The sequence below is a fragment of the Capricornis sumatraensis genome, chromosome 5 (genome assembly GCF_032405125.1).
Source record: "Capricornis sumatraensis isolate serow.1 chromosome 5, serow.2, whole genome shotgun sequence".
Classification (NCBI taxonomy): Eukaryota; Metazoa; Chordata; class Mammalia; order Artiodactyla; family Bovidae; genus Capricornis; species Capricornis sumatraensis.
This window is the reverse complement of record NC_091073.1, coordinates 92,713,286-92,728,997: the sequence shown is the minus strand read 5'-3', so window position 1 is coordinate 92,728,997 and position 15,712 is coordinate 92,713,286. Positions and strand designations below refer to the sequence as shown.

General features: G+C 34.8%; 1 protein-coding gene across 1 annotated transcript in view; it reads left to right on the top strand.

The window, feature by feature from the left end:
- WASL (WASP like actin nucleation promoting factor) overlaps positions 1 to 15,712 on the top strand; it is an 81,941-nt gene that overhangs the window by 39,034 nt on the left and 27,195 nt on the right. The window contains exons 2-5 of the mRNA XM_068972586.1: positions 3,491 to 3,625; positions 6,243 to 6,329; positions 7,923 to 8,019; positions 11,381 to 11,404. Coding sequence (XP_068828687.1) covers positions 3,491 to 3,625; positions 6,243 to 6,329; positions 7,923 to 8,019; positions 11,381 to 11,404 — 343 coding nt within the window. The remainder of the gene's footprint in view (positions 1 to 3,490; positions 3,626 to 6,242; positions 6,330 to 7,922; positions 8,020 to 11,380; positions 11,405 to 15,712) is intronic.

Genomic DNA, 15,712 nt, shown 5'->3' with positions numbered 1-15,712 from the left:
CAAGTGTTTATAACATTTTACCATGGTTTTCTCTATGTGTATGTATATGCGTATATTATTTTCTGAATCACTGGAGAATAAGTTGCTGATATGATGCCCCAAATATTTGAGGATGTGTATCCTTAAAAAAAGGTCAATCTCTTTGCATTATCATAGTATCATTATCAAAATCATATATGCAATTTTTAATTTAACGTGTTTGCTCACTTGGGGCAAAGTACAGGTGAAGTAGAATATAGGCTTATAAAACTTTTAGGTACTGAAGGGAATTACAGTCTACTAATAATTTAGAAAATTATTCTACTTTAGAATAAGATGTGTGATGTGACAAGATTTTTATAGGATACTGTGTTTCTAGAAACATGAAGGAAAAGTCATTTAAACCTAGAGAATCAGGGAAATGCGTCTTGGCTGTTGCAGTCATCCCCAGAGAGGTGGAAGTGCCCTGCTGAAGGACAGTGGTAGGGATTCACATCCCAGAATTCATCCTCCATTTTATTTCTGTCCTTGACAGTGAAAGTCCTGAGGACTGATGAACTGTTGGAATAACTCAGCACTCAAATGTCAGCAATGAGTGAGATAGGTCAGACTCTGTTTCTACGAAAGTTGATTTAGTACTTTTTTTTTCTTTTAATTATTAACAAATTTTCACCCTAACATTATTGAGCTTAAGAAACAGACTGATTTCCTTTCCTGTGCACTTGTCCTTAGGTTGTTTTTCAAGAATACCTTCTTGATTATGAAAGACAAGAAGTAGTTGAGTTGATTAGCTATAATTATTTTAAAGGAATGGAAGGAATGTTTTTAAAAACTTAATTAAGCCACTGTCAATCTAGAGTTTTAGGGATAGTCACTGTTTTTATTATTTCTGGCATTTGTGTGTTGAATGTTATGCTAGTCTTTATAATTATTCTGAATTAATCAGAAAAGGCTTTTATAAGGTGCTGTAATATATCGTTTTCAGACTTTGACAGTTTAAGAAGGAATGAAATAGGCACACTTAGACTGACAGTAACATTGTACCAAATTTTAAAAATTGTATTACTGAAAATTGCTAATTAGTTGTGTCCTTTAGTATTAAAATTTTGTAAATTGTTTTAGACTAAGGTTTATAATGCCAACCATACTTGTATAGAGAATTATAAAATTGTTTCCCAGATCTTTATATCTTAAAAACTGATGTTTTAAGATTTTGTTTTACATTTATGTAAATATTTAAATGAGATTTGGGGGTATTTGTGATTAAGTCCATATATACATCCAGACAGTGTTTTACACTGTTAATGTTTGTTCCTTTGACAAGGAAATTTCCATAATGGAATTTCAAACTCTTTAATAATATATATATATTTTTTTCTTTTGCAAGCTGTAACTTCTTGTTTTCTAGTTAAAAAATAAAGTCAGAAGCCTCTTAGGACTTTTTCTTGGTATTTAAATTCCTAATTGTTTTTCTTTTTAGAAATAACCACATTTTTATAGCACCATATTAAAAGAGCTGTAATTTATATGAATTTTCCTTGGTAAACAAGTTTTCTCATCTGATTTTTAAAGTTTTCAACTTGATTTTTAACATCTTCGGTTAATAGATACAAAATCTATTTTTCTGATATTTTCAATGCTAGGGGTTTAGGGTCAAGATGCCTGTGGAGGTGTCATGTTAAGACTGTACACTTACAGCTCACTGGTATGTTCTAAACAGGCCAAGGGCACACCCACATTCTTCAATCTACTTTTTTAAAACCCAGTGTCCTAGTTTCTGAGCTGTCTTCATAATTTTTCAGCTGGCGCTTGTGGAATTTTTCCTGCTGCTTTGTGTCCTGTTCATGGCTGTCTATGAAATATAAAGATGAGATTGGTCTGCAAAAGTTAAAAACATCATCAATCACTGTTACCTGGGAAAGTCTGAAATTTTGGTCTCTAGCAGAACACTGATTTCTGAGTTTATTAATTGGTCTTTGGAATTCTCTTATCAAGAGAAGGCATTCCCCAGGCCTAGTTAAGTAAACCAAAACAGTTTCATCTCTAAATCTTAATGTAGTCTGTCTTTTTTTCACAATGCCCAGTATTCATTGAACTGATATACCAAATCATAATTGTCTCCTATTTGTGGTTATTTAAATGTCTTCTGTTTTTAAAACATAATTAATTTATATTTATATAAATATTTTGTTTTTATTTATATTAAAAATACAATTTTTAGTTTTATATTATTTCTTTAATTTCTAGTTTAGGAGTAAGATTTCTGGATCAGAAAAAATTATTGTTTTCAGAGGATTTATAAGTGCTGACCTGTAAATGGGTGTATTACTCTTACAAAAATTGGGATTGAATAGTTCCATGTTAGATTGTAGTATATAGGAAACTTAATTTAGAATTAAATGAAAGTTTTGATTGTCTCATGATATCATCATGAGGGAGGTGGCAGCTACAAAACCCTAATGCATGTTCTAAGGTATCCATTACACACAATGAATTAACTCCTTCCCTGTGCATCTAAAAGGGTAATGGGAGAATTGGGACAGTAGTCACTCAGATCATTTCCATATCTTCATTATAGCTTTCAAGCAGTATGGCCAGGTGCAGTTCACTTAAAATCTTTTTTTCCCTCAGTTTTAACCATCTTTAAAAAAGGATATGTTAGAATTCATCTTTCAATATATGTTCAAAGTTACCAGCACTGTAATTAATAAGCATAAATCTTGCTTTCAGATTTGACTTAGTACCTATACTTAAGGGCTTAACTGTTTTATGGAAGTCAGACTTTACCAATAGCTACTATTTTGTTGCTCAGATGGCCATTTTATGGGCTTCCCTGGTGGCTCGGCTGGTGGAGAATCCGTCTGCAGTTGCAGGAGGTCTGGGTTTGATCCCTGGGTTGGGCAGATCCCCTGAAGAAGGGAAAGATTACCCACTCCAGTATTCTGGCCTGGAGAATTCCATGGATTGTATAGTCCGTGGGGTTGCAAAGAGTTGGGCACGACTGAGCAACTTTGAATTTCACTTCATTTTATTGGAAAACAGTATATAGTACTGGGAGTAAGAATACAGGATCTGAAGTTAAAAATTGCCTGGATTAGAATTTGAGTTCTGCTACTCAACTGTGTGATATTGGGCAAAGTATCCTCTGTAACTTTGGGTTTCTTAAGCATAAAATGAAGCTTTAATAGTAATAAAAATTGAGTTATATTTAAAAGTGCTTATTAGCACATTCCTTATACATGTTAAGCCTCAATGCATATTTCAGTAATTATTTTTAGTATAGTTATTGTATTAGTTATGTATTACTACATAAGAAATTAGTTCAAAACATAGCTTAAAATAATGATAAATGTTTATTACGTTTTTGTTTCTTCGAGTCCAGAATTTAGGAGCAGGTTGGCAGGGGGTTCTGGTTCAGTGTCTCTTGTGAGATTGCATTCAAGGTGTTAGTAGGGGCTCGGTTATCATAGCGAATTTTAAATCTAATGGCTATAAATTTGATGTTTTGCAGACCATGTCTTCAGCAGTGGTACAGTTGTATGCAGCAGATCGGAACTGTATGTGGTCAAAGAAGTGCAGTGGTGTTGCTTGTCTTGTTAAGGACAATCCACAGAGATCTTATTTTTTAAGAATATTTGATATCAAGGTGAGTTTTGTTTTGCCTTCACTTAAAGTGTAGATGATTAGGTTTTCTACCTCAACTGTAATTTAGTATAGATTTGTTTATCCTTTATGTAATATTTAAATTATACTTAATATTAGAAGAGTGAAGCTTGATTCAAGATATTGAAGCATGGGCATTGTGATCAAATTGGCAGTAAACCCTAAGCCAAATGTGAATAGTTCCCCATATTATCTATCCACACATTAAAGGTTTTGCTGGTTTGTCTGTTTTTTTTCTTTTGGATCTGGACTTTTCCCACATTCTCTTATTTTCTAATGATACTCTTTTTATTGCATCCTGTCCATCACAGACTAGCATATATAGTTCTTTCAGGGAACTACGAAAGTGTATCTTAGCTTGGTGTGTTATTATTTACTGCAGCCTGGATTTAAAGTATTATACAATATCTATAGTAATGTATTTGCTGCCTATTTTATGTTGTTTCTCAGCATAGGTATATTCAGATTTTCCCAGCTTTGTATCCCTCTGTCTCAGGTGTAAATCCACCTTGTCTTAGATTGGATGCCCTTTGTCAGGAACTCATCTCTGATAGTCACTGTAGAAATCATCTTTTTGCAGAGATGAAGTCTCTGTTTATCTTTTAAAATATTTTCTGTGGGTAAGCCTCCTTACTTAATATTTATGTGTGGCAATAAGTATAATAGGGTTGTAGTTACAAAAAAATAAAATGAACTTTGAACTTCTGGACAGTACTTACGATTAAACAGGGTGTAATCAAACTGCTTTACTTTTCTGGGCTTCGGCTTATTTATTTGTAAAGTGCACTGACCTTCTGGGTCTGTTGCAGAGTATTTCCCTGAGAGTAAGTAAGTTTAAGTCACTGCCCTTTGTAAATTAGTAATTTGTAACACGCATTTCACATACTTCAAGACAACTGAGAGATGTGGTGTACTCCCGTTACTAACAGGAGTTCAACCATGGCAGCGATTCTAGAGGGTAGGGAACAGATGCATAGTTTAAAAGACACTCCTAAGTCCTTTTCTCATCAGCAAGGAAAAGCACTATTTAGAAAGCAGATATACATAGAACTCCAAGGAGAAGAAGGAGATTCCATTATAAAGGTCATAATATGTGTGGTGGTGGTTGAGTCGTTAAATCACGTCCAACTCTATGCGACCCCATGGACTGCAGACCATTAGGCCCCTCTGTCCATGGAATTATCCAGGCAGGAATACTGGAGTGGGTTGCCATTTCTTTCTCCAGGAGATCTTCCTGACCCAAGAATTGAACCCAGGTCTCCTGTATTGCAGACAGATTCTTTACCGACTGAGCTATGAGGGAAGCCCCATTACGTGTGTACAGCATTTTAAAATATTTTTGAATTGGTGGTCTAGGTGGAACCTTGCATTTCAGAATAGGGTTGTGATTATATTTCCCTAACCAGTCATCTCCAATTATAGATAACCATTGCTAAATATTACAATTAGCCACATTTGGTATTAAGGTTAATTATATTTCTTGTACTAGGGCTATTGATATGACAGTCACTCATGGATCCCTTAACCATAGTTTAACCTTGTACACTTTAATCATCATTCTCTTTCTGCTCATGATTGATAGTACTTCTCCCAGTGTTTAATCAGGAGTTCAGTTAAGTCCCTCAGTCGTGTCTGAATCTTTGTGACCCCATGGACTGCAGCACGTCAGGCTTTTCTGTCCATCACCAACTCCCAGAGCTTGCCCAAACTCATGTCCATTAAGTCGGTGTTGCCACCCAACCATCTCATCCTTTGTTGTCCCCTTCTCCTGCCTTCAATCTTTCGCAGCATCGAGGTCTTTTCCAGTGAGTCAGTTCTTCTCATTAGGTGGCCAGAGTATTGGAGCTTCAGCATCAGTCTTTCCAGTGAATATTCAGGACTGATTTCCTTTAGGATTGACTGGTTTGTTCTCCTTGCAGTCCGTGGGACTCTCAAGAGTCTTCTCTAACACCACAGTTCAAAAGCATCAATTCTTTTGGAGAATTAATTGATCAGAATTAATTTTAGAGAATTAATGATAATTAATTAGGAGACCACTCTGCAAAAGTTAGAAATTCAAAGATTGTTAATGAACAGTACAGAGAAGACGTAGTTAACCCTCTCAACGTCTACAGAATTTAGGAAAAGAGAATGAAATCGAGTAATATTTGATAGTGTACACTCTAAATACTGCTGATAGAACTATGCTTTGATAATCAGTGCATGTACAAAAGAATCTTACCACTTTTAACATTGATGATCTAGTAATTGTTCTAGATATATATTTGACCAAGTATATATTTGGAAATGCTTGGCTAACAAGATTATATCTTAGCATACTGAGTTCAACTCACTTGGTATGTAATTTTTATGAAAGAAACATTATCCAATATTTACTGTTTTGTTGCTACTTATTAAATTATGTGATATGTTTTTTATGTGTGTATTATTTATGTTATTTATGTGTCATTTATGTGTACATATATGTGCTCTGTGTGTAAAGGCTGTTAATATAAACAGTGCCCTAATATGAGTCATCTCCTTTATTTTTGTTCCTTTCTTTTTTATTCCTAGAGGTTTTCTTATTGGTAACTCTTACTTCAACTTTTGTTTTTTTCTAGGATGGGAAACTATTGTGGGAACAAGAGCTATACAATAACTTTGTATATAATAGTCCTAGAGGATATTTTCATACCTTTGCTGGAGATGTAAGTCATATTTCCTTTATTTCCCTGTTTAGTGTAATTTTGTTTACATTTGTCTTTGGAAAGTATGTGCTTTTTGTGTAAATCCATTGTACAAAATGTAAGGAATTATTTTACTTTTAAAAGCCTAGTCACAGATATTACGGCTTAATAGGAAGCAACGGCTAAGATTTAAAGGGAAAAAAAAAAGGTTTCCGAGAGGAATGTAAATATAATTTGGCATGTGGAAAAGAGGTTTCTTTTTAATCTTCTCTGTCTTTGGGCATATAGTTTTAACCTGTCTGTGTGATTTTGGACAAATAGTTTAACTCTCTGAATTTTAGTTTTCCTGTCCATAAAAATGAAACCCCTAATCCATGGCAACTTTTAAATATTGAAGATTATATTGCCATGCAAATTACTTCGTGAAAGAATAGTTCATGACCTAGAAGAGTACTAAAATACAGTAATGTTAGCTGTTCACTTCTCTCCAACTCTTCACAACCCCGTGGACAGTAGCCCACCAGGCTTCTCTTTCCATGGATTCTCCAGGAAAGAAAGGGAGTGGGTAGCCATTCCCTTCTCCAGGGGATCTTCCTGACTCAGGGATCGAATCCAGTTCTCCCGCATTGCAGTCAGATTCTTTACTGTCTGAGTCACCAGGGAAAGTGAGACAGGGGAAACAGAATTTTAAAAATTTATTGCCTGTACCTGGAACAGGGCTTCTTTGGTAGGTCAGGGGTAAAGAATCCACCTGTACTGCAGGAGATGCGGGTTCAACCCCTGGGTTGGGCAGATCCCCCGGAGAAGGAAATAGCAACCCACTCCAGTATTCTTGTTTGGGAAATTCCATGGGCAGAAGAGCCTGGAGGGCTGCAGCCCATGGGGTCACAAAAGAGATGGACACAACTTAGCAACTAAACAATGGCAACAACAGCAACATACTGGGGGACAGTGTTAGAATGATTTTTGTACTGTATACTCACAGGAGTTGTTTGAGGGAGGACTAGATGATGAGTGACTTTAATATTCTTTGTTTTCATATTTCTATTTCCTAGATTTTGTACAATAAAAGGTTGGATTAGATGATATATCTGTCTTTTCAAAATGTATTTTCTTCTTTCTTTGTTATTTTTCACATTTTTCTTCATTGTATGTAAATATATGTACATATATAAAAGTGACTAAATGCCATAATAATGTCAGTGTGTTCTCACACTTTTAATAATGTATGTGAATACCTATAATTAAGCTGCAAAATAAAATCATAAAAAAGAAAGAGTTGATCTGCATTTGATCAATGTTTCTAGTGTTTGCCTTTTCAAATCCAAATGTTTACAGAGATCTATTGAAGGATCAAATTCTGTTCACCTTTTTTTATTGAAGATGAAGTATCAGTTTAACATTTGCGTGTCTACTGTAACATAATAGTAGTCTTTTACTCTACCTTCTCCATGCTTTTTGCCTTCTTAAATTATTCAAGTGATAGAGTAAGTTCTTGTGTGCTAGTAAAGTGAAGCTTGATTTCTTCAGAAATGTGCTTTTGTTGGTTATTAACTTAAATAAAGCTAAATTTATGGGTTTTGTTGTTTACCTTTTCTGTTGAAAATATTTCAGACCTGTCAAGTTGCTCTTAATTTTGCCAATGAAGAAGAAGCAAAAAAATTCCGAAAAGCAGTTACAGACTTGTTGGGACGACGACAAAGGAAATCTGGTAAGCATTTTTTAAAAATTTCTTTAAACGGGAGCTGGCTATGGCTTACGGGACAGATCTGTTCTGCCATCTATTTTTGTAAACAAAGTTTTATTAAAAACAACTCTGCTCGTTGGTTTACATACTGTCCTTGACTATATTTTCTCCCACAACATAGTTGGATAGTTATGACAAAGACTCTGTGAAGCACAAAGCCTAAAGTAATTACTATCTGGCCCTTTACACAAAACAGGTCACTAATTTTTCTTTTAAAAAACTACTATTTTTATTGTTTGTTTTTTTTATAAGATATTTTTAGAGAACTCCAATAATCTTTTTTGTTGATAATATTTAACATACACTGACTCTTAATGTTTTGCATTTTTATTCCATTATTTGTAACTCACATTTTAAAAAGTATTTTATATTTTGTGAACAAAGACTTTAGACAAGCCTAGAAGCAGATATGCAAAGTTGCAAACAAGATCTGTAAACATTGCTTTTTCTGTGTTTTATACCTAATGTTGTATGTTATAAAATCATAAGGAACTTAGTTTAATGCATGAGACTCTAATATATATAAGACATTAGCAAATGATGCAGGATAATATAGAGCTTTAAATTCATTGATGTAGAACTAACTACTCAACAGTAGTCAAATACCAGGCATCCCTGTTGTAAAGTGGGAGAAAGGTGATTAGGAAAAGTGAACCTCTCCAGAATCATCTTCTTAAGCAGATCACTTATAGGACAAATAGCTTATGGGAGATGCAACAAGCAAATAGATCCCCTTGAAACTAGCTATGCTCATATATTCCTTGAAAAGTCTTTTTGTACGTCCAAGTATACGTTACCCCAGTTTGAAAATCACTGTATTCAAGGATCTGCTTTACCAGTAAGAGGGAATAAGTCATGAAAAAGCACAGGAATGTAAAGGCATGTGTTACATTTTATACATGTTAACTTATTTTAATGGGTTTCCAAGAAGGAGGTAATGTGCAAAATGAAAATAAAATGAACTGAGTTGTTGCCTCACTGTCATCTTATTATATCCTCTTTGTAATGAGTGAATAGAATTATTAGGCACCTATTGTTTTTTACTTCTTTTTGGAGCTAGGTTTGTTTACCGCTTGATTCCATGCTGTGGAAGAATTTAATTCTGTGGAAGAATTTGAGGTTCAGTTCCTATTTCAGTGACGTGTTGTGGTGCTAGGCCAGAGGCTCCCTGGAACTCCTTTTAGTCAAACTATGTGACATTTTCAATATAAAAAAGTTTAAAACACTTCTTACCATATGGAATAATTGACTTTGAAATAGATAGGTCACCTAAAGGTGTCTTTCGCCTGGTGCAGGAATTCTGTTTATACAGTTCCTAAGCTTTTAGTCATAGTGTTTCAGAAGCAGAAAGATGGAAACCCACGTGGGAGACAGCTGATTCATCACTGGGCATCCTGTCATGCTAAGTCAGCCTTCAGCCTCGCCTCTCTTTAACTTAGATGCATGGGGACCACCTTTTGGAGCAACAGATAATCAGCCAGTTTTAATTTGAAAGCAGTCTACCTACTGTGCCCTCCTTAGGCCTTCACTTGTTTAGCTTAACCACTTCCATTTTGTTACTCCTCACATGATACGATTTATAGACGCACTGTCTGTATATTGTGTTCTGAATGCACTGTAGATTTTTATATCTTCTTCAAATGATCTACATTTAGAAAATGGTCCTGCTTCAAATATGATGTCCAGGTTTGAACATAGTACTCCAACCATGGTATGACTAGTACTGTGATATTAAAAACTTCCCCTGATACGATTAAACACTCTTCTGCTAACATTTCTAGCGAACACTTCACACCATTCGCTCTCATTTTTAGTTCAACCAAAGGTTCTTTTTTTCTTAACATGGTTCTCAAGCCAGGATAGTGTTATATTTCTAAGTAATTGCTTTTTAGAACTTATACTCTGAACTTCACATTATCTCAGCATATTTCCATGTTTGTGTCACCACCACTTTAAGAAGTATTCCCTCTCTGGATGCAGATGTAACCACCTTGGAAACTAGAGATTTGACATTCATGGACACAGGATGTGCTTATATCAAATGTTACAGAAAATTACTTCATCAGACCACCAGATGGAAGTAATCCATTCGTATTTCCCATTGCCAGGATTTTCAAATTGCCCCTCAGTTAAATCCTATTAATTTTAGGATTGTGACTGTTTAGAAACTAAATATTTTATTATATTTTTATTTATGGTATTTGGAAAATTTGGAATATTTTGGAAATATGATTTTGGAAAATTTTGTATTACAAAAATCTGTGGAAATTGGGTTTGCTGGAAATTCTTCAACCACTTTTGAACTTCCATGAAATGAAAATTGTGTCAAAGCTAGTATGAATGCAAGAGTACAAGTATGAATGCAACAGGTTAATAGCGGTTCTCTTGGTGTTACTCCTACTTAGTTGGCTGTAGTTTTCCAGTGTTATTTCTGTCTGCCCCCGTGCTTACACATCTATAGGTGTTTTCATTAGCTTTATGCTTTCATTCAGTCCCATAGCTTTAAATACTATTTGCTGCTGACTCCCAAAATTATATCTACCCCCTTTGACCTCACTCCTGACCTTCAGACTTGTGTGTTCCAGTTGTGTGTCAGAATAGCCTTCAAACTTATATGTATGAACAGAGCACTTAATCTAGGCTCCCCAACCTGATTTAGACCTGGTCCTACTCTCCTGGTCTTCCCTGTCCCAGTAAAAGGCATTGGCTCCACCTTGTCACTCTGGCTCACAATGGTTCTTCATAAACCCTATCAGTGAGTCCCATTGTCTCTACCTTCAAAAACACGTCTTGAATCTGTTTCTCACCACCTCTGTTGCTTCCACCCTAATGCAAGCCACCGTCGTTTGTCATCTGGACTACCTAACACTCTCACTTGTCCCTCTGCTGTCACTGTACTCTCTCTTTTCCACATAGTAACCAGGCAGAACTTTTAAAAACAGATTAGATCATGCCAATTCCCCTGTTCAAAACCTTGTAAGAGCTTCCTGTCATATATGAAATACAGTCAGTATTCCATAACCCATGTCTTGCAGGATCCTACATGCTCAGTTCCCTGGTTTCCCTTCTGACTCTCTCCTTCCACTCTTCCTTTGGTTCACTGCAGTCCAGTATTATGGTTTTGCCTTTATGCTGTTCTCTCCTGAGGGCCTTTAAATATGTTCCCTCTCTTGCTTTATTCAAATGTTGCCCGAATGTCAGTTCCTCAGAGAAACTCTTATTAACCACTTATAAGAATAAGACAGAGTTTAGATGAGTTAATTTTGTATGTTGGTTTTTGTATTACATATGTCTAATAATATTCTTTCAATTTATTTCCCAACAGAGAAAAGACGAGACCCCCCAAATGGTAAGTTCTTCAATAATTATTGATCAAACAAAGTTTAGATTGTAATTTAATCCTTGTAGAAACAAGTATCATAGACATTGTGCTCAGTTGCTTTAGTCATGCCCGACTCTGTGCAACGCTATGGACCGTAGGCCGCCAGGCTCCTCTGTCCATGGGATTTTCCCACAAGAAAACTGGAGTGGATTGCCATTTCCTTCTCCAGGAGATCTTCCGACCGAGGGATTGAACCCAAGTCTCTAACATCTCGGGCATTGGCAGCCAGGTTCTTTACCACTAGCGCCACCTGGGAAGCCCCATCATACACATTAATACCTACTATTTAATATGTATGGTTAAATATTGTAGTTTATTGTGTTCTTATTTTAAAGTAAATAATAGGTGGGGACTTAGAAATGTACTATTCTTTGGCTTTTTTCTAGGATGAGGGAAGACAACAAAGGGTGCCGTTCACTGTTAATTACATCTTAATTCCTTATGTACAGTTGATTTAAGTTCAAAAATTATACAAACTGGTCTTAATGTCTTCCTTAAAAAAACAGTAAATTTTATCTATCATATTTCTTCATTTCCTACTTTCATGTTTCTTTTTTTTTTCTTATTTCAAAAGATTATTTTGCAATGTGAATAAGAAACTAGCCCCTTTCAGAATGAACACTTAACTATTCTGGTGTGTTTAAATAAATAGTAGCTGTGCTTACTGTGCTGATGTGTTTAGAACACATAGTAGCTGTACATAATCCTCTTTAATTTGATAATGAAGTAATGTGGATTGAAGTATTAGTAACTGAAATAATGTAGATTGATTTATTTAAAATATATGTAGTTATACTAAAGAATAAAAACAGGATACTAAGATAGAAAGGACAAGGTCCTAGATCTTTTGTGCAGAGTTTCATCCTGGGTCCCATAAACCCTAGCTAAAGTTTTGTGCTAAATATTGTATATATGAGAAGGAAATGACAACCCACTCCAGTATTCTTGGCTGGAGAACCCCATGGATGGAGGAGCCTGGTGGGCTACAGTCCATGGGGTCGCAGAGTCGGACACGACTGAGCGACTTCACTTCACTTTCACTTTCTTTTCTCTGGGGGGAGAGGATCCATGGCTTTCATCACATTGAAATGGGATCCCTGATCCTATGATAGTAAAGATACTTTGTTCCAGGAGCTTTTGTTATAGTGGGAAATATAGCTGCTGCTTTTTCAAAGGCATCTCAATTCTCTCATCAGAATGTAGGATGATTATTCAGGGAAACACTTAATATAATACAGAGTTCTTAATATATGACAACTATTGGTGGTTGTTGGTTTTTGTTTCTTTTAAACCAACATATTACTTTCTGATTTTGTCCTTAAATTTGTTTTTGTGATAGAATAACATGAACCAGACATTGCTGTATTAGATTTTGGATTATTTACCTTATTAGAATTTTTATAAAAACTTGACTACTTAATATGTGCCAAACATTGTATACTTCGACTTTCTCTTTTGATTAGAAATTTTTAATACTTAGGTTACAGGACTGCTTGGGGATAAATAAAGTAATCAAAGTGTTTAGCATGGTGCTTAATACTAGTTACCACGATGAAGACAGTGACAGTGATCATACTTACAGCTACCCTTTAATGGTCATTTCCTACCTGCCAGGCATTGTCCAGAAACCACATAAAGTAGCAGCTATTATCCCTGATGTAGGTGAGAAGACTGGCACAGATAGGTGACTTGCTCGAGAAACTGAGACCTAGAGAGGCTACATAACATGCCTTGAGGTGTGCAGCTAGTATGTCACAGAAACAAGGGAAGCAGAGCAGCTGAGCCAGAAATCTTTCATCTGTGAACCTTTAATGTAGCATTAGAAGTTTTTCCACTTGTTGTGTGCTCAATATTTTAATCTCCTCTTTTAATTTATTAAACTATTTGGCCTTCTCTGAGCATATATTAAGTACTAGTGTGGAAGGCTTCCTAGTGTTAGCATCTTTAGGGGAAGTAATCTGAGATTATAAAGTGTAGATGTTGTATAAATAACATAATTAAAGTTAAGGATGTAAGTACTCTTTGATTTTGTAATTTAATCAATACATATAAAATGTATTTTTGAAGAAGCACCTAATCCACAATGATTTGAATTTGGGTATTCTTTATGTGACAGTGATGTCTTACAATTTTATTACCCCTAGTAAGAAATACTCATAATTGAAAGAACCATTATGGTTCTTGGTTGTAAATCTTAAGATACAAAGTTTTAACCTTTCGGTACAGTGGTCCCAAACTTTTTTTCATTAAATAGAAAATTTAAAAATGGTATTGTTAAAAAATTATACAGCATGTGTTGCCAATATTTGCATACTTATTTATTTGTAAGATACACATACAATTATTAATAGAAATTTTCATATTTTTCCCTGAGGTCTCAGAAAGATGACCTGTTGCTTTTCTGCATTTGCTGCGCTGCCACTAGGTGGCGGTGGATGCTTTTAACCACCTTGCAGAGTCCATGCAGGGGCTTTGTTCCAGTCCTCATTTCGATCAGTCTAGCCGACCTTTTCAAATTGTAACTGTACAAAAGACACTTTATTTAGAAGTTACATGTATTCCTGCCGTAAAGTACAATTAGGACAAGTGTTTTCCTCATTAACTCCTAATCCATACACTTTTCTTTTTTTTCTTTATTGATCAACCTCACCTTTTAACTTAGACGCTTTCCAGTGATTTGTTCTCAGCTTCATGACTGCTTGACATCAGAGGTCACTAGGCCACCTGTTTCTCAACTATTTTACCTTGGTGAGAACTCTCTGCTTTTTATGTAATTAAGCGGAAGAGTTTAGTTCTTTTAGTTTTAAATTTAACTAGAAATGCTGTTGAGTGAGAATATTTAAAAAACCTTTTCTCTAATAGTTGTTGTTCATCAGAAGAAGGTAATTTGTCATAACTGCTTTTTGAAAAAGAAGGGAAACAGCACCCCTTCATTATGTATTTACAGAATACATGTTCTTAGGATGAGTGCAATTTCAGAAATGGAATAAATAAAGTTTACTAGAAATGATTTATTTCTGTTACCATATCTTTCATAAACTTTATTTTAAAAATGATTCTGTACTTTATACAAGTTATTAATTTTTTAGTCTGTCACTTTTAACTATTTAATTAGGTTTTAGAACATTATTTTAAATTTATTTCCTAACATCTTCAAACTGTAAAGTAAATGCTGCCAACTAAAATAGCCAAATACTTAGCCTCTTGAATGTGTAAAAAGCCCTTTTTTCTAAATTTTGAAACTCATAACCATTTCTTGTAACAGTTGGACCACAAACTAAAAGAACTGATAAACTGGTAAAGACATAAAATATACTTATTGTAAAGTTAGCGCTATTGATCAGTCTTGTCATTTAACTGTTGTGTAGAAGGTACAGTAGTTAATAGAAAGAGTAGTGGACTAGAAACCAAGATAGCAGAGTTTACCTTTTGCTTTGTCACTGACTGTGTGACTTTAGACAGGTCACCTGCCTCTTCCTATCCTTAATTGTTGTTTTTTGTTTGTTTTGGTTTTTATTATAGAAAGAACACAGCTGAGTATCATTCTGTTGATGATGACGCTGTCCTTAGTTTTTGTCTAAAATGAAAGATTTCAAAAAACTAGCTAATTTCCCAGCTTATACCAGTTTTTTTAATAGGTCTCTAAAATCTGAATTTTTCTATATAGACTTAATTAAATAGTGTTTTTTAACCAATACTGATGAAGTTTGTGTGAAATAACACTAAGTAGCTAATGGCACAGCTTGGTAGATGTATAACAATATATCCACACCTGATTTTGGAGGACAGTGAGGAGGGGAAACTTTGGTATTCATTCTGAATATCACTTATGTTTCATTCCTGTCCTCTTCATCCTTGACTTTCTTCAGGATGGCTGAGTTATTTTCTCTAGTGACTTGTAAATCAGGCTTACAAGAATCTTAACTTTATTATTTCCCAGAAAAGAATTTACTGGCTTGAATAATTTAAACTGTTAACTTTACTAACTTTATACCATTTAGGACATTCTTAGGATAATAGGTTACTTTTATATAAAGTAACATCAAAATATTTTTACTGTTCCTTTTTCCTAAAATTAATTACAACTGTTAAACTTTTGTTTTGTTTTTCTGGCTGCACCACACAACTTGTGGGATCTTAGTTGCCCAACCAGGATTGAACCCAGTCCTCATGCAGTAGAAGTGCAGAGTCCACTGAAACACCAGGGAATTCCCAAATTTCTGTTGTTTTATAATGGAGAATCTGGTTATTCCTTTATTATTGCTATTTGGACAC